This window comes from Gobio gobio (genome assembly GCF_949357685.1).
Source record: "Gobio gobio genome assembly, chromosome: 2".
In the NCBI taxonomy this organism is placed as follows: domain Eukaryota; kingdom Metazoa; phylum Chordata; class Actinopteri; order Cypriniformes; family Gobionidae; genus Gobio; species Gobio gobio.
The window spans coordinates 27,087,368-27,111,193 of record NC_137098.1 but is presented as its reverse complement, the minus strand read 5'-3'; the positions used below and the strand labels follow the sequence as shown (position 1 = coordinate 27,111,193).

General features: G+C 38.9%; 2 protein-coding genes across 2 annotated transcripts in view; one reads left to right on the top strand and one right to left on the bottom strand.

Annotated features, from left to right (window-relative positions):
• Positions 1 to 10,369, bottom strand: part of slc8a4b (solute carrier family 8 member 4b) — a 96,561-nt gene extending 86,192 nt beyond the window's left edge. The window contains exon 1 of the mRNA XM_079811110.1: positions 9,834 to 10,369. The gene's annotated coding sequence lies outside the window, so the exon portion shown is untranslated. The remainder of the gene's footprint in view (positions 1 to 9,833) is intronic.
• A 4,299-nt stretch (positions 10,370 to 14,668) lies between these two features.
• cct7 (chaperonin containing TCP1, subunit 7 (eta)) lies at positions 14,669 to 23,781 on the top strand. Its single transcript, XM_079808424.1, has 11 exons — positions 14,669 to 14,881; positions 15,806 to 15,959; positions 16,082 to 16,188; positions 16,994 to 17,172; positions 17,882 to 18,053; positions 19,873 to 20,037; positions 20,316 to 20,504; positions 21,597 to 21,694; positions 21,829 to 21,961; positions 22,843 to 23,049; positions 23,141 to 23,781. Exons 1-11 carry the CDS (start codon positions 14,876 to 14,878, stop codon positions 23,372 to 23,374), a joined length of 1,644 nt encoding a protein of 547 aa, XP_079664550.1. The 5' UTR covers positions 14,669 to 14,875; the 3' UTR covers positions 23,375 to 23,781.
• Positions 23,782 to 23,826: the final 45 nt, after the last annotated feature.

Genomic DNA, 23,826 nt, shown 5'->3' with positions numbered 1-23,826 from the left:
CTGTATAATATCAGTCTTTAAATGCAAGATATTTAAAGTGTACCTAAAGTATATTTGCAACAGTTCCATTTCAGCACAATCAAATATACTTATATCTGGATCATTCCGTGTCAAAATCAACCAACAATATAAAAATAACATATACAAAAATATATATTGTGTCATGGATGTACACCGGACAGGGATAACATAATGACCACTGACAGGTGAAGTGAATAATACTGATTATCTCTTCATCAGGGCACCTGTTAGTGGGTGGGATATATATGGCAGCAAGTGAATATTTTGTCCTCAAGTTGATGGGCAAGCGTAAGGATTTAAGCGAGTTTGACAAGGGCCAAATTGTCCAAAACTGCAGCTCTTTTGGAGTGTTCCCGGTCTGCAGTGGTCATTCTCTATCACAGGATGCACTATGGGAAGAAGGCAAGCGGGCGGAGGCAGTGTGATGCTTTGGGTAATGTTCTGCTGGGAAACCTTGGGTCCTGCCATTCATGTGTATGTTACTTTGACACGTACCACCTACCTAAGCATTGTTGCAGACCATGCACACCCTTTCATGGAAACGGTATTTCCTGGTGGCTATGGCCTCTTTCAGCAGGATAATGCGCCCTACCATTAAATGGTTCAGGAATGGTTTGGCACCCTGCAAAGCAAAAATGGTTCAGGAATGGTTTGAGGAATACATCAACAGGTTTGTGGTGTTGACTTGGCCTCCAAATTCCCCAGATCTCAATCCAGTCGAGCATCTGTGGGATGTGCTGAATAAACCAGTCAGATCTATGGAGGTCCCACCTCGCAACTTACAGGACTTCTTGGTGCCAGATACCACAGAACACCTTCAGGGGTCCAGTGGAGTCCATTCCTCAATGGGTCAGGGCTGTTTTGGCAGCAAAAGGGGGACCAACACAATATAATGTTATGCCTGATCGGTGTATATTTACTGAGTATTCAACTATTTTGTAGAGAGGGGGGACAATTTTCACCTGAGATTTGGAGTATAAAATACTTTAAAAGATGACAGCATCATTATTTTATTTTTTTACAAAGAGATTGGTAAGTCTATAAGTAAAATCCATTGACTTTAGCAATCTTTGTTGCATTATATTCCAACGGTGACAGTTCAAAAATGGGAAAAAGCCTGTATGCCTGTAACTCAAGAATTATTTAAGATATATTAATATACTTTTATAGTTTGTTTTTTAACAAAAAATTATTTAGTAACTTAACTATTAGTATTTTTAAAGGCCCTATATGGTTCAATCCCAAAGATGTAGAGATTTGAATGTGGCTCTATGAGTATACTGGTAAATTGTACACATTTTCAGTGGCCAAAAACCTTATGTGGGTCACTTTGCATACAGCTGATACTTTTTTAAGAGGTATATCTGAATAAGAAAATAATGTTGAAACTAGAAATGTATCAAATATTTTTCATCAACACCATTCCACAGAATATACCTATCTGTGTGCCATATTGTTTTTCCAAACTTGTGTGAACTGAAACTGTAACTTAAAAAGTATTATAGATGTCTCAATAGGATTTTAGATTCTGGTTCTTAAACTTTTCTTTTGAAATCTTCATTGTAAAGGCCCTATATGGTTACCGTAAGTCCCATAGATGTATGGATCTCAATACGGATCCATGCTCAATTTGTTGTATTTTACCCATTTTCAATGGTCAAAAACCAAATGTGGTTCACAGCTGATACATACTGCCTTTTTAAGGGGAATGTCTGAAGAATAAATGATGATGAAACTAGAAATGTACATTATATTCCCAAAAGTATTGGGACACCCCTCCAAATCATTGAATTCAGGTGTTCTGATCACTTCCATGGCCACAGATGTATAAAATCAAACACCTAGGCATGCAGACTGCTTCTACAGACATTTGTGAAAGAATGGGTCGCTCTCAGAAGCTCAATTAATTCAAGAATGGTACGTTTCCACCCGTGCAATAAGTCCATTTGTGAAATTTCCTCACTACTAAATATTCCACGGTCAACTGTTAGTGGTATTATAACAAAGTGGAAGCAATTGGGCACAACAGTAATTCAGCCACTAAGTGGTAGGCCACATAAAAGCAGGGTCAGCGCATGCTGAGGCGCACATTGCGCAGAAGTCGCCAACTTTCAATAGTCAATAGCTATAGAACTCCAAATTTTGTGTGGCCTTCAAATTAGTTTAATAACTAAATGTGTAGAGAGCTTCATGGAATGGGTTTCCATGGCAGAGCAGATGCATCCAAACCTTACATCAGCGTCGGGTGCAGTGGTGTAAAGCATGCCGCCAGTTGACACAGAGACGTGTTCTCTGGAGTGATGCTTCACTGTCTGGCAATCCGATGGATGAGTCTGGGTTTGGCAGTTGCTAGGAGAACGGAACTTGCCTGACTGCATTGTGCCAAGTGTAAAATTTGGTGGAGGGGGGGATTACGGTGTGGGGTTTTTTTCAGGGGTTGGGCTTGGCCCCTCAGTTCCAGTGAAAGGAACTCTTAATGCTTCAGCATACCAAAACATTTTAGACAATTTCATGCTCCTAACTTTGTGGGAACAGTTTGGGGATTGCTCCTTCCTATTCCAACATGACTGCGCACCAGTGCACAAAGCAAGGTCCATAAATACATGGATGAATGAGTTTGGCGTAGTGGAACATGACTGGCCTGACCTCAAGCTGATAGAACAACTTTAGGATGAATTAGAGCGGAAACTGAGCCAGGCCTTCTCTTCCAAAAATCCACTGAAAGGGTCAAATTGACAGCTTCTGCAACTACCAAAAGTTCAAATACACAGTATTGACATCCCAATATCTCTGGGATTGAACCATACAGGGTCTTAAGAATTAAGATTCCAAAGAAAAGTTTCATAGGAACAAGAACATAAAATTATGTTAAGATAACTCTTTCTGAGTTACATGTAAACTTCAGAAAAAAATATATTTTTGACACTCAGAGAGGTATGTTGTATGTAATTATTTTGATAAAGGGAAACTGGATACATTTCTATTTTCAGTATTATTTGTTCTTAAGACATTCCTCTTTAAACACAATAAGTATCAGCTGTTTGAAAAGTAACCTACATTTGGTTTTCGACATTGAAATTGGGAAAAATTCAACCATTTGAACATGAAGTCGCATTAGGATTCCCATATCTATGTGATTGAACCATATATGACCGTAAAATGGAATGAAGATTCCAAAAAAAAAAAAATGTATTAAGAATTAGAACCTAGAAGGATATTAAGATATCTTTAATACGTCTTGAGTTACAGGCATGCAAACTTTTTTGGCATATAATGCAACAAAGATGGATAAAGTCAACAGATTTTACTAATAGACTTGCCAATCTCTGTGTAAAAAAATCATGATGCTGCCATCTTTTTAAAGTAATGTTTACCCCCTGTAATTTGGCTCCAAATCTCATGTGAAAATGATCGTTTTGCCTTTCATTTTGCTGATTCTGCATGTTTGACACCAGTCAGTACATTCCAGTATATGACCATTTTCCTGTTTGAGGAGTCAGGTAATGCCTTTCATCAAGATCGATGATCAATAATAGTTTGAACCATGTCAAATCATAATCCACAAAAGGAATACCTATGTTTGCCCTGGCAATGAATTCTGCACAAGGTATTAACAATCTTACCACCCTTTTATATTCTGTGATATTTAGAAGGATTTTTGAGGTAACACGCAAACATTTTCAAGTGCAAACTTTGGTTTTTAGCTCCACAACTATTCCAATCAAGAAACTGACACATCTTTAGAAAAGGCTCATTTAACCTTTGGATTTTAGGGATTGAATAGAAAAAAACAATTAAACTATCAATAGTAATTAAATGAGGGATTCGGTGCAGAATTAGGTTTAATCTACACCTCAAACAAACAAATACCTCTGGAAGAGTCTTTGTGCCATTAAACCAGCTCAAAAACCATCAGATATGGATTATATTTCAGCTCTGTTTTCCCCTTTGCCTCGATAGATTGATTTGAACCATACCGGATACCCCATTTCAAGAATTTTAAGATATAATACCACCTGACAAAAAAAGTAAGAGAATGCCGAGCATTTTATAATTTTATCAAAACCGAGTGCTTCCTTTTTCGATTATAAACACATCATTCAACAACACTATATGGTTGTCACCAAACATAACCTGCTGTTGCCTCTCTTGTTGCATAAATAGGTATGACTAATGACAGTGCTGGTTTTGACAAGTGATTCCATAACGTTAGCCTCTCTAAGCCAATCTCAATTTCCTCAACCCATCTATTTTAATTACCTCTTCACCTGGCTCACGCCAACCACCAATCCCGCAGGTCAAATAAGACATATTTCCTAGCACACTTATGCTCCATATTAATAAAAAAATGTGACCTGGACCAGAAAAAGCATTCCTAGTCTCAAATAAATAGCAGAATGGCTTAAGAAACGTTTAGCCTTCATTCACTGGAAAGATGTGCATGTGATGACATTGCTTTTTACACATTTCACAGCACTTTCATAGTGCATTGTCCAGTGATGCGATGTGTTCAGTTTTATCCAAAAAAGATGAACCTGAGTCTGTTAATGTTTTATTACATTGATTGTTGTATCGCAGCAGTTGGAAATAAAATATCCAGAGAGTGGCAATTAAAAGTAGGCTAATGCACTATGGTAAAAGGGTCATTACATAGTATTGTTCAAGCCACCATGAGTCTTTATTAATCATTAATCTTCCCCTGTAATCACAATTTGTGTGAACAAGAATAAACGTGTTTTACTGCCACTAGTAGTCATTTCAGCTGGAAACCATTCGCCGAATTGCAAGTATAGGTATGTTTTTGGAGTTTTGCAAAAAGTTTAGTAGAGGCACATTTTTCCAATGAGCAGGTTGACTACAAGTTTCATAAGATATACTGAAATAGTTTAGTATTATTTATACTACATGCATCTAACCCATTAATGTGGAGACAAGCACAGTCCTTTCTTGTATTTGCATATTTCCTACTAAAATATCTATGGTTACTCAACATAATATCGGTTCCCTGAGATGAGGGAATACTGAAGCCTTGAGTGGCCAATGGCGTTCAAATGTGTGAAAACGGCAGCTGACTATAAGATGACGCTGAATGCCATTGCTTCAGAATCTGTAGACTGAGGGTAGAGTGGAGCTCATAAGACACTCTGAGCTATGTAAGTAACACAGCAGCTTAAGCAATGTTTCTAAGTTATTTCCCTCATTTTAGGGAATCGAGGCTATGTTGAGTAACCAGAGACATTCCCTTTCGAGTTCGATTCACTTGACTTTGCATCAGTAGCTGAGCTGTCTGAGCAAGTGTCTGAAGGAGAAAGGCAATGGCGTTCAACACTGCCTTATATAGCTGTTGAGCCAGCCACTAATTTTCCCACACTTAAATTCCATTTGTGTACTTACACTGCCGTGATTCAATAAGGCTTCAGTATTGATCAGAACTCGAAATGCGACAGGAAGTTATTCCCTTTCTTAAAGGGATAAAGCCCCAAATTTAAATTCTCTCATTTACTCACCCTCATGTCATGCCAGATGTATATGACTTTCTGTCTTCAGATAAAAACAAACTGAGATTTTTAGAAAAAAAAATCATGGGCCCCTCCAAGAGGACACTTTAAAAACCTTGCGAAACGAACACAGCGGTAATACATACGACCCCAGTTGATGAATCAATTCTGAAGTGAAACCATTGGTGTGTGAGATCCTACAAAAACTAATATTTTGACGCTTTTAAACTATAAACCACTGCTTCTAGCCAACTGTCATTCGTGCATTCACTCGACATAAATGTCAACACACTGTGAAGCGTGATGTTGGCAATCAGAGTGTTTTGGAAGCACAGAGGACTGTCACTTCCCATGCGAGTTTCACGAGGCAAGTCGCCTTTATTTTTTATAGCACTTTATACAATAAAGATTGTTTTAAAGCAGCTTTACAGTGATCAACAGGAAAATTACGATTCAATAAAGCAAACAGATTTCAATTCGGCTGTACAGCAAATCAAAAGAAAAAAGAAAAAAAAAGTAATTGTTCAGCTAAAGTCAGTTCAGTGTTGATTCAATTCCGTTGTAAAAATCATTCATTATTAAATTAGTGCAATTTAGCTATAAAGCAGCTCTGGAGAAAACAGTGATGTCATCATCAGCTCAGTTTAGTTCTCATAGTGTCAGTGCAGTCAAGTCAATAATATTGTTCAATATACAACACACTTATATCACGCTTCACAACATGCAAAATATTAGTATTTTTCTCTTCAGAAGATATTGATTAATGAACTGGGGCCGTATGGATTACCATTGCGTTTGTTTTGCGTGGTTTTTGAAGCGTCAACATTGAGGCATTATGTGGGCAACACTTGCATTATGTGGATGGATTGTTTTTCTAAAAATCTCTGTTTGTGATCATCTGTAGAAAGACAGCCATATACTCTATATATCAGCGCAACACTTGGGTACCGTGGATAAAAGCAATGAAGACGCTTTCGAAAGGACTGAATTACACTTCCAAACAATCGATTGAAAGAAAATAAAAATAAAATAAAAAAATAGTACAAACAAAGATGTTTTACCAGTGCTAGGATATTTTTCGGAGGGTTTTTAAAAGCATTAAACAGGCGTATATTTTCCCTAGTCTGCGGTCTTTAATGTCACAGCCCTCACATCATAGATCTCCTTGGCTTGGGCTGATGTAGTTCCTTCAAACCAAACAAGGGTCAGAAAGGCATCTGGCAGTATAATTGCTCATTAAAACAGTATGTCTCTCCCTGCCTGCTTGGGTGTGTTGGTCAAATTATTTTGTTTTGTGTCTGAAATGTTGGCAGTGTACTAGCAAGGACACGCAAAGGACAAAATATCAAGCATAACTGGAAAATTATCTGTGACTAGGCTAATAAGGTAGGCCTATTTCTGAGCAAGACATTTTAGGAATGACACTACAAAGCAATTAGCCTCTCATAACAATAAGAAAACAAAAAATACACTTTTAAATGTATAACCAACACATCACACACCCATGTTTTTCCCATTCCTCTATAATCTGTCATTTAAGAGGGATTTGCTCCACACGAAACACACGCAGGTTGCGCGCGCCTATGACTACATCCTCAGCAGTGTCACCAATTGCATAACTCAGGTTCAAACGCTACTTCAGTGTGCGTTGGATTACAGGGAAATAATCTGAGCGAGAGATGAGGGGAATGGGTGACTGATAGAGTCTGATTGAAAAGATGAGAAGAAGAAAAGAATGAGTGCGCACATAGAGATGAAAGAGGATTTGGATCCTCAAAGTACCTCGTTTGTTTGAGCGTGATTCTGTGCTCTTGATTAACAATCATTCAACCCTGTTCAGTGGTTAAACTACACAAAGTGATTGGATTATAAACTAAAGCATGCGAACTCAATGACTAAAACATTTCCAAGATATCTAATGCGCTTTTATGAATGTATTGGTCGCCCAAACGGCAATATTCACACACTTGGAAACGTATACAAACAGTAGCCTATTCTCTTGTATTGTCCCTCGGTAAAGTTAATCGCTTACTGGTTGGTCTGCACTGGAAACAGGTGGTCACTCGCAGGGATCAGCGGGGATTATCCACCGGTGTTGTTGTTTGTCGATGGTGTTAGTCGCTCATGTCAGGGATCTATTTCCGCAGCGCGTCCGAGGCGAGAAGGTGTCCAGACAGACAACTAGCTTTTCAGTATGAGGAGACCCAGTGATGTGCGGTTATCCCGCTGACCCAACTGTAACGCAAATAAACAACTTAATCACCTAGCCACGATAGAATGGAGGCGGTCATTTCTCTGATCGCTGTGCTACGCGGCGCGCCTCAAACAAGTTGTGTAGCCTAACCTTAATGAACCATGCGCGCTTTATGCTACTTATGCTTACCTTTGTATTATTTTAAGAATTGAGAATTCTGTAATTATTATTGTAGGCTATCATATTAACTGAAATGGATGATGTGAAACACATTTTTATAATCAAGGTTAGGCAGAGGATTCGAATGATTGGGGGACTAAATTATGCTCTAACCTTGAACCCCCAAAAGAGAGAGGCTGCTCACATCCAACCACACCCTAACCCTCACCATAACTCTATCCCTCCACCCATTAGACGTCCAAAGAGGTGGAGCTGGAGGTCATTTGACTCTGCAGCGACCACCACTTAGCAAAAGCGACTGACTGAAAGAATGCATGCATCTCTTAAAGATTTAACAGTGTTTTCGCATCTCATTAACTACAAAAGTTAGATTGTAGGCTATAAATTAATCGCTAAATGTAGGTAGGCTATTTACTCTCGAACAGAAATCGCAGAGGATAGCAACAGCTGCTTCTGTCATTTTATCAGACTGTGGCCGTTTCTTAATGCCAACAATACTTCTCAAACAAAGGAGAAGTGCTCACTAACACAGATTTAGACAAATTTGTGAACAATATTTGAGAGAAATGGGCCTTTAACGAGTTTGTGTGCCCATATAGTCTTAGTGAAAGTGGTAAACAGATTTGGCTTGCTATAGAGGGGCTCGGAGAGGATATTCTACCCGAGCTCCGATTGCCCCCCTATAACAGGCAGAATTGTACAAAAGGAGGAGCAGGGGAGGAGGAGGGATGCTGCAGGAACTAAAAATGGGAAGATTAGATGGGCGTACTACTCCCGAAATTACGTTTAATAACTTCACTTTGTGTACATAGAAAAAGTCTTAGATCTTTGAGTTTAGCTCATAAAAAATGGGGCAAAAACAAAAGTGTTGCGTTTATAATTTTGTTCAGTGTTAATAAATCACAAATTTGAGCATTAAACAACTATATTTTTGCCTGAAAAAGTCTTAAAACTACATTTTGTGACACATTAACAGTAGTATTTTTAAATTATGCAGAGTTTCTCATCCGCTATTGACGCTCGCAGTCCACACAAGTCACCTCTAGATGCATCCAAAAAACTAACAAAAAAAACTCTCGATGCATCCTCGATAAAAGGGGCATATCAAGGACACATCCGGGGATTTTAACTATACTTGGCTAGATGTGAACTTTGAATTGGAAAAGTAGGCTACTCTTGGCTGGTCTTGGTTTAAACTGGATGTAGCTGGTTTAAGCTGGTCTCCCAAGCAGGCTGGTAGGTCATCCAGCCTGGCCAAGCTTGCGTTCAGCTGGTTTTAGCTTGACCAGCAAAGACCAGCCTGGCCAGCTAAAAAAAAATAGACAAAACCCCTCTAAAACCAGCCAACCTGCTTAAGGCTGGTTTTAGCCTGGCCGTTATTTTTTATTAAAAAAAAATTCAGCAGGGTTGGAAACCAAGGTTGACAAGTGAAGTGTTATTACCTAATATTTACTGTAATGCAACATGAACTGAAAAACATAAAGCAATAAAAGCACACCAATGTATCCTACATAACTTGAAACTATAATTTTAGAAGAATATTTTAGTTTTAGTTGGTTTGATGGTTTGTCTTCTTAAATATGGCAACAACTTTTCACATTTGACAGATGTTTTCATCCAAAGCAAATGGAATCGATCCTATGATGTTAGCGATGTGCATAAAAGTAATTTCAATTGGGATAATCATGTCATACCTTTTACTTAACTTCATTTTAACTACACTGTAGGCTACCATAAAATGTTTTCTTTTTAAACATTATAACCTATTTGTTTACTTTTTCTATAGTCTAATGTTTTACAGTAGCCTAGAAAAGACATCTGAGTAACTTGGTAAACAACCAAATATTTGTTCAGCATGTGAAATCACAGCGCCTTTTAAATCCTTTCTAAATGTAATTCAAAACTTAGACATGACTGACTTCATGAAGTTGACAACTTACCTTCCAAATTCAATGCAGCGCACCGTCAGTTGAATCGATCTTCGCTAGCTCTTGTAATAGGCTACAGGTTTATCTCATCCGCTGCTCGTGTATTGACACGTAGGCTATCTCTAAATAAAAATTGTCTTCATCCACCTCTCTTTGGTCTTGAGTAGGCTACGATCTGTTTTCAAAGCCCCGTCAGTTCCCGTTTGAAACTGTTTGAGCTGTTTAGAAGTGTTAGGGAATGGAAACGGTTCTAGCTTCCTCTTAAGACTCAAAACCTCTGGGATGTGTCCTGCAAAGATCAAACTGGTTTAGTGTCCACGCACGTCTCCTCCATTGATCACCCTCTTTGTAACGAATTCCTTTCGTGAGAGGTTGCTCTTGTCATATATTCATTGAGAATAACGAGACGTAACGCCGCTGACTACAGTATGAACGCGCAGCTCAAAGTTCAATAAAGAGAATAAAGGAGGAGCAGGTGACAGACAGTGTGTCTCCGCTCAGGATGTGAGAGTCTGAATGAGTGTACTCGCATCAGCATCAGCTGCGGTGCCGAGGGTGGGGGTGGGGGGTGGGGGGGGGAGAGCGAGAGAGAGAGAGAGAGAGAGAGAGAGAGAGAGAGAGAGAGAGAGAGAGAGAGAGAGAGAGAGAGAGAGAGAGAGAGAGAGAGAGAGAGAGAGAGAGAGAGAGAGAGAGAGAGAGAGAGAGTAGACATGACTTGGTCCATACATCATTCTTAAAAACAGGTTAGACTTGTGCGTTTCTACGGCATGTTACTAAGTGGAACAATTAAAGGTGTATTATTATATTTGATAATTGACAAGAACATTTGTTTACTTGTGAGCAATAGGCCTATCATTAAACTGACATATGTTACAGTCTCATTAGATGACTGCCAGTCTTCATGAACAAACTGTTTTGTTTTGTTTTCCTCATGAGTGCTGCCATGTTGACATCACATGACAAGTCGTTTTGTGCTTCAATAATAATAATATTTTTATATAACACTTAATCAGAGCTCAGCGTGCTTCATAATGCATAAACATACCAGTACTATACAACAACACACAGAATATACACTGACATTTTTTTTGCAGGATCTAGCCTACTTTGAAACAATTTTCACACAAAAATTGCTAGTAAATTTCACAAATAATTACAGAGAAATTGCAAATAACAAATTGAATAAAACATGAAATGCTGAAGTAAAGACTGAGATTTTGTTCTTGTAACACGTATTCCAATAATCAGTTTTTTTTTTACAACCTCAAAAAATGTATTTGTACAGTGTACATATTCTAGAGTGATGGTATTGGTCAGCATGTGTGCGATCCACCAGACAGTCCAAACTGAATGTGTTAGTACCAGGTGATAAGGAACAAAAAAGAAGAAATATAAACAATTGCTAGTGATTGGTAGCAGTTATTTTGGCAGCATATAACCCTGTGGTTATATGCAATGTCATTAATACACAGACTCTTCTTTATTGACATAAAACAAAACATGTCTTTGTTTGGTGAATGTGTTTTGGTGGCCGTAACCACCACAGACATTGAAGGACATTCAGATTAATGGTCAATCAATATTAATTTCTCAGTGGCTAATTTCTCAATATTAATTTCTCATCCTAAAGATGGTAACATCCTTACTATCAGCACCCATGCAGCTAATTGCCTCAAATCAGTCAAATTATAATCCAAATCTTCAATAAGGGAGATCATCCGTCTCTCTCTCTCTCTCTCTCTCTCTCTCTCTCTCTCTCTCTCTCTCTCTCTCTCTCTCTCTCTCTCCTCTCTCCCCCCCCCCCTCTCTCTCTCTCTCTCTCTCTCTCTCTCTCTCACACACACACACACAAACAATGTCTGGTTCACTATCTTTATGTGGACTCTCCATAGACGTAATGGTTTTTATACTGTACAAACTGTATATTCTATCGCCTTACACTATACCCATCACAGAAACATTTCTGCATTTTTACATTCTCTCTCAAAAAAAAAAAAAAAAAACGCATTCTGTATGATTTATAAGCTTGTTTCTTGATGGGGACCTCAATGTAGGTCCCCACGGTGGCACTAGTCCCAATGGGTCAGTGTGCATTCAGGTTGAAGTCCCCACCGGGATAGAAAAACATGAACACACACACACACACATTATTGTACATATCTTTGTGAGGACATTCATTGACAATGCAATCTCTACCCATCATAACTGAGTGTCTAACCCGAACCCTTACCATAAACCTATCTTTAACATAATATTAACCTTTTCCCTAACCCCATCCCCAAGTCTTGACCCTCAAACCTTTAAATGGGTCTCAGAAAGTAAGGACCATCCAAAATGTCCATACTTTACTCATTTTTGTCCACACTCAGATGGTCTAAAACTCAAATCGGTCATCACACACACACACACACACACACACACACACACACACACACACACACACACACACACACACACACACACACACACACACACACACACACACACACACACACACACACACACACACACACTGACACACATTCAAACTCACACAATTTGTTGTATAAAGATTAATGGCAAGTCACAAAACAGTTATTAGGACAAACACCTCTGCACCTCAGAGTGAGACGTTATTGATTAGGCTGTGATGGATTGGCTTTTTAATTGTCAAGCATGATGCAAGTGTTCAGATGAATGGCCCTAGTAGTGCACATGCACAACAAATTTGGCCATGGATTTGCTTGTACATGTATGGACATTTATATAGGAATTAGTAAAAAAAAAAAAAAAAAAAACAAGGGAACAAGAAACACGCATAAATATCGAGCTCTCTTATACTGTAACCGATTCAGTCCTGCTATGCCAGTTCTTGGATCCAAATCACTGCACTGCTCTTTAATGTCTAAAGATGTGTGAACCCAATGCACATCCATCTCTCAGAACATTGTGTCATGCTTAAAATACTGTTTGCAGTATTCCTAGAATGGAACTATTCGGAACTACCCAGCCTTATCTCACAAATCTATAGCTGAATTTCTGTGCTAGTTGGATTCATCTAGTCCACATGAGGCACCCAGTGCTTGGTGGTCCATGTAATAGACTGGAGAGAAGAGAGGGGGAAAAGATTGTCAGTGCCAAAAGCCACCAGTAGCCCCAATTCATCACTGGTGTTTGTGATTACAGCCTGAGCTCTATCACACAGAGGACCTATGGAGTGGTATGGCCACATTAAAGGGTACAGTAAAGGAGGAGAGATTGGAAAGAGGGTTGATAATGACAGAGGGATAGAAAGAGGGGGGGGGGGCATAAAGGCAGAATGAGATATGTGGTAGGTCTCTTTTGAGTGCTAAGGCAGGGTTCCTGAGATCTAGTTCAATTTGTAAAGGTTGTCAGTGAGGGCTCGGCTCTGAAGGGTTTGACTGACAATTCAAATCACATTCAGAGGGCTTCGCTTGACCAGTCATGGCTTTGCAGCAAGGCAGGTTATGTTCTACTGTGTATTTTTCAGAGATCTCTGTGTGTCTGGATGAGGGCTGGTGCATTTTACATAGTGCTGAATCTTCAGCTTGTGCAGTCTCTCAAATGGGTGGGTCAACTGCCATAGAGGCCAGAAATATCCCAGTTAAAAGGTACCCTCCATAAGGGCGAGGCAGGGCGGGTATATATAACGTCTGATAATTACATGTGTCTAAAACAGGGAACCCTGAGAGCTTCGTGTTCAGCCACAGACTGCAGACACATCACAGAGAGAAACATGCGCCACCCTCACTATCCAGAACCGCTTGCAAACCACAGCAGCCTAAGCCTGTAGTTACACTGGGTAAAAAAAATCATCCTCATGCTGTTACATCTTAAATATATAGAGAATAACACAGTGAATAAAACAGGCCATGTTGAACATTGATGTGTGTGTACATGGGCATGTGCATGCGGAAAGCAGAGAGAAAAAGACCAGAAGTCTGAGTTTTATTTATGCTTTACACACTGTGACGTATTTTAATTTGCCCAGAAACGTGTTGTTCTGAAGGATAATCTCTCTGTGGTCAAAAAAAATCGTGTTAAAGCAGAACAAATTATGTATAAGCTTGCCTGGTGATAAGACAGAGGCAGACAAATTAGAAAAAAATCTATATAAACTTTTAAAAAAATCAATATATAGGTCCAAGCAGGATATAAATAAGAGGTGCAGGTGGATGGGGGAGTAAGAGAAAGAGAGAGAGATCTATAATCTGCATATTTCATTATTTTATATCACCTCTATTCAATCTCATCCCTCCCTAATCTCAGAGTTTATTGATTTATTTATTAAAACTTGTTTTAATTTAATGTATTACAACTTGTTAATTTGTTTATTTATACTCACTATTTTAGTAGGCCTAGGCTATGTAAACAAATGTAAGAAACTGTGAAAACTGCCAAATAAATGATTAGTATAAAATATAAATGTTAAATAGTTTTACCACATTCTTCTGACTTTACCAATTATATTACCTCATGGACATGTCATTTTACCTTTTATATCACATTATTTATTTAGAAATGATTAGCCTAATGAATATTTTACATAGGCCAGTAGGCTACAGCAACAAAGCAACCATTTTACGTATTGTGGCCAGCAAAGTTAGTTTGCTTAATTTCTTTACTTGCTTACTTGTTTGTTTATTTATTTATTTACTTACTATAACAACTAATTAAGTTCATATGTTGGGGGACAAAATCCTCTTGCGTAGCAGGAGACACGAAAACTATAGTAGCCTAATATCGCCCTCTGATGGCCGCCCTCTGTTGAACAACAGACGTGTCTCGTGTTCTAGACAGGCTCAATCCGAAATCACATTCTAAACCCTCATTCACTACTCCCTACGTTAGTCCACTAATATTGTTCACTTGAAGGAGTGAATGAAAACGAGCGTCCTCTTTTTGGGTTGCGTAGCAAGAGACATGAAAACTATAGTAAGTGGCGCCCTCTAATGGCCGCCCTCAGTTGAACAACAGACGCGTCTCGTGTTCTAGAGAGTTCTAGTTGCATTGTGGGAACCTCACCCGGCACCGTCCTCCTCTATCCTGCAAACATGATGGTGAGTGCTCATTCATGCCTGTTTTGTTTTCAAATCCATCGTCATCTTAGCAATTTACTCTTCTCCTAGTGTTGGGATATAAACGTGCAGAGATATTAAAGTATAAAGGACATGTCTGCGAGGTTATTTTTTATTTTAAATGAGATAATACACCTAAAGTTTTACATTGATGCTAGCTAGCTTGGTTGCTAACGATTCATTCTTCTGTTTGAGTGACAGGCAGAATTTAGAGATGTGCATTACGACGCGACGTGCAAAATATGACTTGTGTATGGCATATGTAACGTTACCCATTTACACATTTTTATTTCATAGTAGTTTTGGCGGCTAAATAATGCTAAATGCTTTAGTTTAGCATCTTCTCGGTAACGGAGAAAGAGGTAATGAACTGTTATGAACATAACCGGTTACACCCTTTAATACTGTTCATCTCGACATTCACTATGATAAATCTGACTTTATAAAGCACTCATTTCTGTATAAAAGCCATATTTTTTTAGCACATGCGTACCGTTATATATTAGCACAGAGTTATATTAGTGTTTCTCTTGTTTGCATGACATGGAGTTACTAACTAAGATAATAGTAATAGATAATTACTGTTTCGCACGTTGTAGTGTGTATTTGTAAACCCTTTAAATAAAGATCACAGCATTGTTTACTTGCACAAATAGTCAATTTCATTGTCTGTACAGGAACTATCAAAACTCTTTCATGGTCATTGAGAACCTTGAAAAATCAGTGCATTTTCACATTTTAATTTACAGGCTTGGAAAGGTCATGGAACTCTATAAAATATTGTGGACATTTATATTGTAAATAAAATCATTTTCCTTTGGTCTGCTCTTAAACATTAAAAAATGACTTTTTTTTGTCATTTTGATATTGCATTGATTATGAACATTCTTGAATCTCTTCTTTCAGCCCACTCCAGTCATCCTCCTGAAGGAGGGCACAGACTCCTCTCAGGGGGTCCCGCAACTGATCAGCAACATCAATGCCTGCCAGGTTGTGGCAGAGGCTGTGCGGACCACCCTCGGCCCCCGTGGCATGGACAAGCTTGTGGTGGATAACAGAGGTAAGTCTGCTCTTCCATGATCGGGTATACAAGTTGTTTTATTGGGAAGAATTTGTCATTTTTTATATATATTAGTATGACGCTCTGCTTCATGCTGTGATTTACATGATGTTATATTGCAGGCAAAGCCACTATTTCTAATGATGGAGCCACAATTCTGAAACTTTTGGAAGTTGTACACCCTGCGGCCAAGACTCTGGTAGACATTGCCAGATCTCAGGATGCTGAGGTAAGATTCCCTCTCTTTGTTCTTTTATGGCTTGTTTCCACCGAGCAGTACAGTACGGTATGCAATTTTTGCTGTGTCCATTGCCAGAAGTTGTGGATGGTACCCTAATACCGTACTGTACCTCTTTTTTGGCACCCTTCCGTTGGGGTACCTAGCACAGTAGTCTGGAACTAAAGGGTGGAGCTAGACTCACTGCAGAACGGTGATTGGTTGTCAGAGAATCGTCACTTGCGCATGCTTTATCGGCTGTGTTTTTACTTGCAGCCTTTGCTCAAACAAAGCGTGTCTTCTTGTGACAAACAGCCACATGACAAGAAGCAAGAACAAGATCTGCTGTATGTCATCCACTGTTGTTTACTGTGTCGCTTTCTTATTCTTCGCATGAGAATGATGTCGATCGTTACACCGCCTATCAAGTAAGGGTGCTGTTGGCGGTGGAAACGCGAGCTGGATCAGGGTTTACAGTCCTGAATCGTATTGAACTGTACTGAACCATACCGCTCAGTTGAAGCAAGGCATTAGGCTACTTTATAAGGAAAAAGTTCTGGTTCTCAGTGATCATTGACTGACAAACTATTCTAAAATGCACAATATTGTACAGCTATGATGTAAAACACCTGTTCTGGTTTAGTACAGAAAGTGTATTTTCTAGCGGAAGGCTAGCCATTAAAAAATTGAAGAGAGTCCGCTGCATGTCATTTTCTTGATTAGAACTTAATTTTGAGCAAGTTGTTCAAATTGCATAATTATCTGATAACTAGTTAAATACACTAAAATGTGTCATCTACATTGTTTGTTTATTCAGGTTGGTGATGGCACAACTTCAGTCACTCTGCTTGCTGCTGAGTTTCTGAAGCAGTTGAAGCCGTACGTGGAGGAGGGCCTTCACCCCCAGACCATCATCAGAGCTTTTCGCCTCGCCACCCAGCTTGCCGTCAAAAAGATCAAGGAAATCTCTGTTACCGTCAAAAAGGATGACGAGCAGTGAGTCCAGACCCTGTTTGCAATTCAATAAGGGGCTTTGTCGCTGGAGGAACCTTTTCGTAGTTCCTAGAACTAATGGCAGAAGTTCCTGCTTTTTGGGGTGTTCGCGCCGCAGGAACTGGGAACAATTTTAGTTCTTGGAATGCCTTTTGGGGGAACTAAATTAGGTCCTATTTCAGAGTAGGGTCTAACCCAGCACAATAGGAACTAGTGACGTAAATTTACGCTGATTGGCTGAATGCACGCACAGATTATAGCCTATATAGTTACTCCACACACAAACTTTACGAACATGGAAAACAGTGTTAGAGCTCAACCTTTACGCTAAAGAGAAAATCCAATGCAACTTTTTTAATATACTGTCTACTTTCTTTGTATAACAGTTCAATATAGTTAGGTATTAGACAGGACTGTTAACCAGATCGTAAACTAATGAAGATGGAGTATGCGAGCGCTGTGTGCTCTGGCTCTGGCGTTCTCAGCGCCGTCAAAATAAACGTCCGTCTCGCAGTCACCTTTTGTCACTTCAGAGTTCGTACTGGCAGTGCGAATGCAACCAGGAAAACGGCCCTAGGTGAACATTTAGTTCTTTGGGAATGACCCTGGTGATTAGTTCCTTGAACTACCCGGTGCGAAAGCCCCTATAGTTATGTGTTCGTATCACATTAATATTATAGAGGTGATCATTTGTCCTCTCTTGCCACCACAGAGAACAAAGGAGGTTGTTGGAGAAGTGTGCTTCTACAGCTTTAAACTCAAAGCTGATCGCAGGACAGAAGGATTTCTTCTCCAAGATGGTGGTGGATGCAGTGATGATGCTGGATGATCTGCTGCCTTTGAAGATGATTGGAGTGAAGAAGGTTCAGGGTGGCGCTCTGGAGGTGAGAGGGAGCTGTATTCTAAATTTAAAGGAATTGCATGTTCATAAAGGAAATCTGCATATTATGGGCATCATTGGTCCTGAAGTGCTGCTATCCTGCAGAGTTTTGCTCCAACCCTAATCAAACACCTGACAAGCTAATACATTTCTTCAGGATTACTAAAGCCCTATTCGGATGGTAATTGTTTCTCGTGGGGTCGTAAGGGATTTTCATCATTTACAGGGGTTAGTCTGTGATTTTTATTGCTGTCCGAATCCAGAATGTCAGTGTTTTTCTCCCACCACCTGTGTAAAAATCCCCGGCAGAATTACATACTGTTTTTTGACAAACAGCAACGTCGTGTGGTAATTTAATTACTGTCCGAATCCACATCTCTGAGTTTTCGAGAATATATCACTTCAAAATTCACTGTTTATATCCTTTTTGGCGTACGGTTGCGCTTTGCTGTAATTTTGATGCATTTAAAGGTCTAGACTTTTATTACTGAAATGCTGGCAATATTTACAAATGCAATATATTTAATCGCTGCTCAAAAAATAAAAAGATGAAAAGCACGTAAACATAATGGGCCGTTATTACGGCAACAATTATATGTTAAAATAACCGCAGCATTAGCTACGTTTACCTCGTGTAAATAAGGCTGTATTAACTTATTTCCGCTCATTTCCATGTGGAATAAAATGACATCCTTTATTTTAGATAAAACACTTTATTCATTATTTATATAGCCTAGATAAAATAGGCAGAAAACCATTTTAACTAATTTGCGTCTGTCTTACTATTTTTAAACAGATTTAAATAATACAATTATAATTAGGACATTATTTTCCTATTATTAAATTAAATATGCAATTTATTTTTTTATTATACCAAGCATATGATATTTTATTTGCATGTTATTGACCACGTGAGCAGTGCGTCCCAGGTGTGCGGGATCACAACACTCCTCCACCATGAATAAATCACCATCTGAATGCAAGAGTTATATCACTGAGGTGGCATGCAAATTTATTTTCATGGACGTCCACATGAGAAACAATTACCGTCCGAATAGGGCTTAAGGCCACAGTCAGGTGAATTGTTTTATCAGGGTTGAAGCTAAACTCTGCGTGACAGTGACCCTACAGGACCGACATTGCCCATCCCTATTGTGTTTCTTATTAGTTGCTTTAATGATGCAAGGGTCAGCATGACGTAGGGCTGGAATACACCACGTCTTTTCACAATTTAAGAAATTAGGCATCATACATTTTCTTACTTTGCAAATGTTACAGAAAAAAAGTGGTTCATATCAGGGTTTAACTGAAGGATCATATTACGGCTTTTGAGACATGGATCAGGAAAAAAAAGGGAACCAAATACACTTATTACAAGCATTGATAAATATAAAACTGTAGTAGTATTCAGGTACAGAAATGCATTAATTGGGCCTAAAATAAAATAATATTAAAGTATTTACTGTTTAATTTAAAAGTAGATTAATCTTTTTTAAATATGTGTTTTGTTGTTTGACTAACTAAAGACCTAATGCACTGATCCATTTTAATGATACACATCCGATTTCTTTCTCAATGGTTTACTTTCACTTAAGACACAGATAACAGCGCGAGTACCGAATTGAGTTCTCTTTTGCCCCTTCTTGTGCTGTAATTGTTTAACATTGCTTGAATGTGTAAATTGGCCAGACAAAACACTTGCAAATAATACAACTTTCACTTTATGGTTAAACTTTGCAATTAATTTAAAAGCTCTCTCTACTGACAAATTGAAAGAAAATATAATCTTAACTTTAAACTCTTTTCTTTTTGCTGTCTATCAGGAATCTCAGCTTGTGGCTGGTGTTGCATTCAAGAAGACCTTCTCCTATGCTGGCTTTGAGATGCAGCCCAAGCGCTATGTGAACCCAAAGATCGCACTGCTCAACATTGAGCTGGAGTTGAAGGCAGAGAAGGACAATGCTGAGGTTCGCGTGAACTCGGTGGAGGTCAGTACTGCTCTTCACTGTCACAGGTTTTCTAAAATGTACTTGTCAAGTATATTCCTTTTGATTGTTGAATTCTGGGTGCAGTTAAACATAGAGCGATGTTTTGGCAGAAGTGGTAAAAGGCTCATTAGTATCATCTGAAGATATTTTATTGAAGTGACACTAACTAGCGTTAAAGTCAAAGCCAATATTTTCTGTAGCAGATTCTTGTTTCAGTAAACCATCATGCCCAATGTAAACGAAGTTGTATTCCCTCATGTGTTTGTGGCTGATTGTAGGAATATCAGGCCATTGTTGATGCTGAATGGAACATTCTGTACGATAAACTGGAGAAGATCTACAAATCTGGAGCTAAAGTGGTGTTGTCCAAGCTGCCCATCGGAGATGTGGCCACACAATACTTTGCAGACAGAGATCTGTTCTGTGCAGGCCGTGTTGTTGAGGAAGATCTCAAGAGAACTATGATGGTATGATGCTATCCCGTGTCCTGTTATTTAGCTTTGACTGTGTATCAGTACATCTTTAATGATTCAATTCCAGTCTGTGGTTGTATTGGGTAAACCATTAATTCCAGTTTTCTTTTAGCATTGTAATAGAGCACTGAAGTGATGATGCATTTTTGTAGGCCAACCTGAAAGTTAACATCACCCTGTTTCTCTTGACAAAACCCAATAGGATTATTTCATTAGATTTTGGATTATTATTATGGAAATTAGCTCATGACCAACACAAGTTTATGATTCTTGCATGTCTTGTTCATCATGATAATCTTGACAAATTAACACAATTTAAGGAATAAATAGAATCACCTGAAATATACAGCTAAACATAGGCTATAAATGAACTACACCATGGTCGCATGACCATCACCACCATTAAAGCTGCACTGTGTAACTTTTTAGTTTATTCTTAGCTAAAAACACTTAGTTCTTTCAAAAATATATGTGCTCATTAATGTATATTTACTTATTTCAAGTAATAAAGTATTCTCGTAAGTTTATAATATGCCATTGAAAATACATACAGGTAATGGGTTCGAATGCGGGTCGCCATGTTGCCCCTCCATCTTGAAAGTACATCAGCCAAAGAGGGACATACCTGTGAATTCAAGCTTTGCCTTTCGCATTTTAACACTCGATGGCACCGTGTCGAATGTGGACGAGGTCGAACTGGAAGCCATATTACCACCACCGTAGGAGTTAAAACGAAATCGGAATTGAGAGGAAGAGAAACTAATATTCACTGGATGGTCATATACCTTTTAACTGCTAGATGGGGGAAAATATCACACAGTGTAGCTTTAAGCTTTTAGACTTGGACAGACCTTGTTTCAGGAATTTAACCAAAAACCTATTGACTTAATAGGGATGGAACTGGAAGTTCTTCAAATTCTCTTTTCTGGGTTTTGGCCTACAAAAAATGTAATCCGTGCCGAACTCTGTAATGTTATTGTGATTTATTTTAATGGCCAATATCTGTTCTCTTTTGCACATGCAATGTTTGGTCCTGATGTGGTGTTGCCCATGTAGTTGTTAAAGCAGTTGTACTGTGTCCTCCAGGCCTGTGGCGGCTCTATTCAGACCAGTGTCGGTGCCATGACTGAAGATGTGCTTGGACTATGTGAGCTCTTTGAAGAAGTGCAGGTTGGTGGAGAAAGGTATGTTTGTTTATTTTTTCATATGTTAATGTAAGTGTAGTTTAGTGATTATGTCCATGAAACTGGAGATTTTAATTTTAATCAAATATTTTACATAAACGCTTTCCATACTAACGATTTGTACTCCATTACAGATACAACGTCTTTAAAGGCTGCCCGAAAGCCAAGACCTGCACCTTCATCCTGAGGGGCGGTGCAGAGCAGTTCATGGAAGAGACGGAACGCTCACTGCATGATGCTATCATGATTGTGCGCAGAGCGATCAAGGTGGGGAAATCTTGCTACAAATGATTACAACTGCAGAATTAGTAATCCTTGATTTCCTTTGGTCAGTAGTACTTTTTTGGGAAAGACTGCTGAAAACATTGTATTAAGATAAAGCTTCAAATTAGCTTTAAAATCTGAAAAATGTTTACATAAATTTGGCCTTATCAGCCAAATTAAATCTGTTTTTGAAATGCATTTTACAGTGTAAACAAATAGCTGTTGACTCTTTCAAGAAGGCAGTTGGCTCTTAACTGAAAGGCAGGACCATTCCTACAACCACTATATTGAGTTTCTCCTATTAATTTGTTTCCCCGAATTGTCCATCTCCTTCGCCTTACATTTAGCTGATATGAGTTTACATAAATGATCAAATGCTCAATTATGTACTACTAAACAAGTACAGTTAATAATTACAAAACCTGAATGCAGATGGATGCTGATTCCCAATGTTTAACAATGTACAGTTAGCTGAATGACATGCAAGAGCACTAATGTCCTCATTAACTCTTTCCCTGTCATTGATGGAATTTTCCATCACTAATGACCTGTTTCCCTGACAAAAAAGGGATTTTCTCAGCCTTATTTTAATTTTTTTCAAAGTGTTTTTTAAAGCGACAATAGCCCACAAGTTTTGACTAAAAAGAATGCATGAAGCAAAAAAAAAAAAAAAAAAAATTATTTCTATATATTGTATGTTCAGATATTCGTACAACAAAATATTCTGGTGCCCATGAAATTCTGAAAATGATCAAAAATGCTGGCAGGGAATCATGACATGCTAAAATTTCAGAATGTTTTATGAACTGCCAGCAGGGGGGAAATTTCTTAAGCCTTTAAGTAAAAACAAAAAAATCATTAACACTCCTATTTCCCATGCACAGAATGACTCAATTGTTGCTGGAGGTGGTGCTATAGAGATGGAGCTTTCGAAGTATCTGAGGGATTACTCTAGAACAATTCCAGGGAAGCAGCAGCTGCTGATCGGAGCCTATGCCAAAGCCCTGGAGATTATTCCCAGACAGCTGTGTGACAATGCAGGCTTTGATGCTACCAATATCCTAAATAAACTGAGGGCCAAGCATGCACAGGTAGCTACTCAAGTCGTGCTTGATCATGTTTTATTTAATCATGTAATGTCAATGTTGTAATGTACATTTGCATAATCTCCCTCTCCCCCAGGGTGGCATGTGGTTTGGAGTGGACATAAATAATGAAGATATAGCGGATAACTTCAAAGCGTGTGTATGGGAGCCCTCTGTTGTGCGCATCAATGCCCTGACCGCTGCCTCCGAGGCTGCATGCCTTATCCTCTCAGTGGATGAGACCATCAAGAACCCTCGCTCCTCTGCTGACGGCCCAGCGGCACCTGCTGGCAGAGGAAGAGGTCGTGGTAGACCCCAACATGCTCACTAATCCACACCCATCCCCAGCAGTGTCTTGGGCAGAACCTCTGGACTTACAGACGGTGAAAACAAATGCTGGCTTCTTATAGGGCCTTGATTTGTTTCCTTGACCTGTTTTGTTATTCCCTGGTCCCACTAAATCCATGCATTTCTGTGTTTACCAAGGCTAAAACAGAATAAAATGTAACTCTTGGTAATTGTTCCAGATCGATGGGGATTGAATCATCTGTTGGAGATTTGAATGTTGTTTTGTGATAGTCTGAGAACACACACAAACCATGCACGCACTCAAAAAAAGTGGTCAGTTTGTAGATCTGTATAAGCACTGATATGCAGGCACTCTGCTGAGATACGTTCCTGTGTTGGTCATTCGGAACTATTTATTGGACCATTAAAAGCAGTACTTTTGCTTCTCAACATTTGTGTGAGCTTTTCTTCTTTCAGTCACGGATGAGAAGTGAC

Bases quoted from the DNA above. Each gene is read 5' to 3' on its own strand.
- cct7 (XM_079808424.1), top strand. The intron at 15,960-16,081 runs GTAAGTCTGCTC...GTTATATTGCAG, and splicing joins GCTTGTGGTGGATAACAGAG to GCAAAGCCACTATTTCTAAT. The intron at 21,695-21,828 runs GTATGTTTGTTT...ACTCCATTACAG, and splicing joins GTGCAGGTTGGTGGAGAAAG to ATACAACGTCTTTAAAGGCT.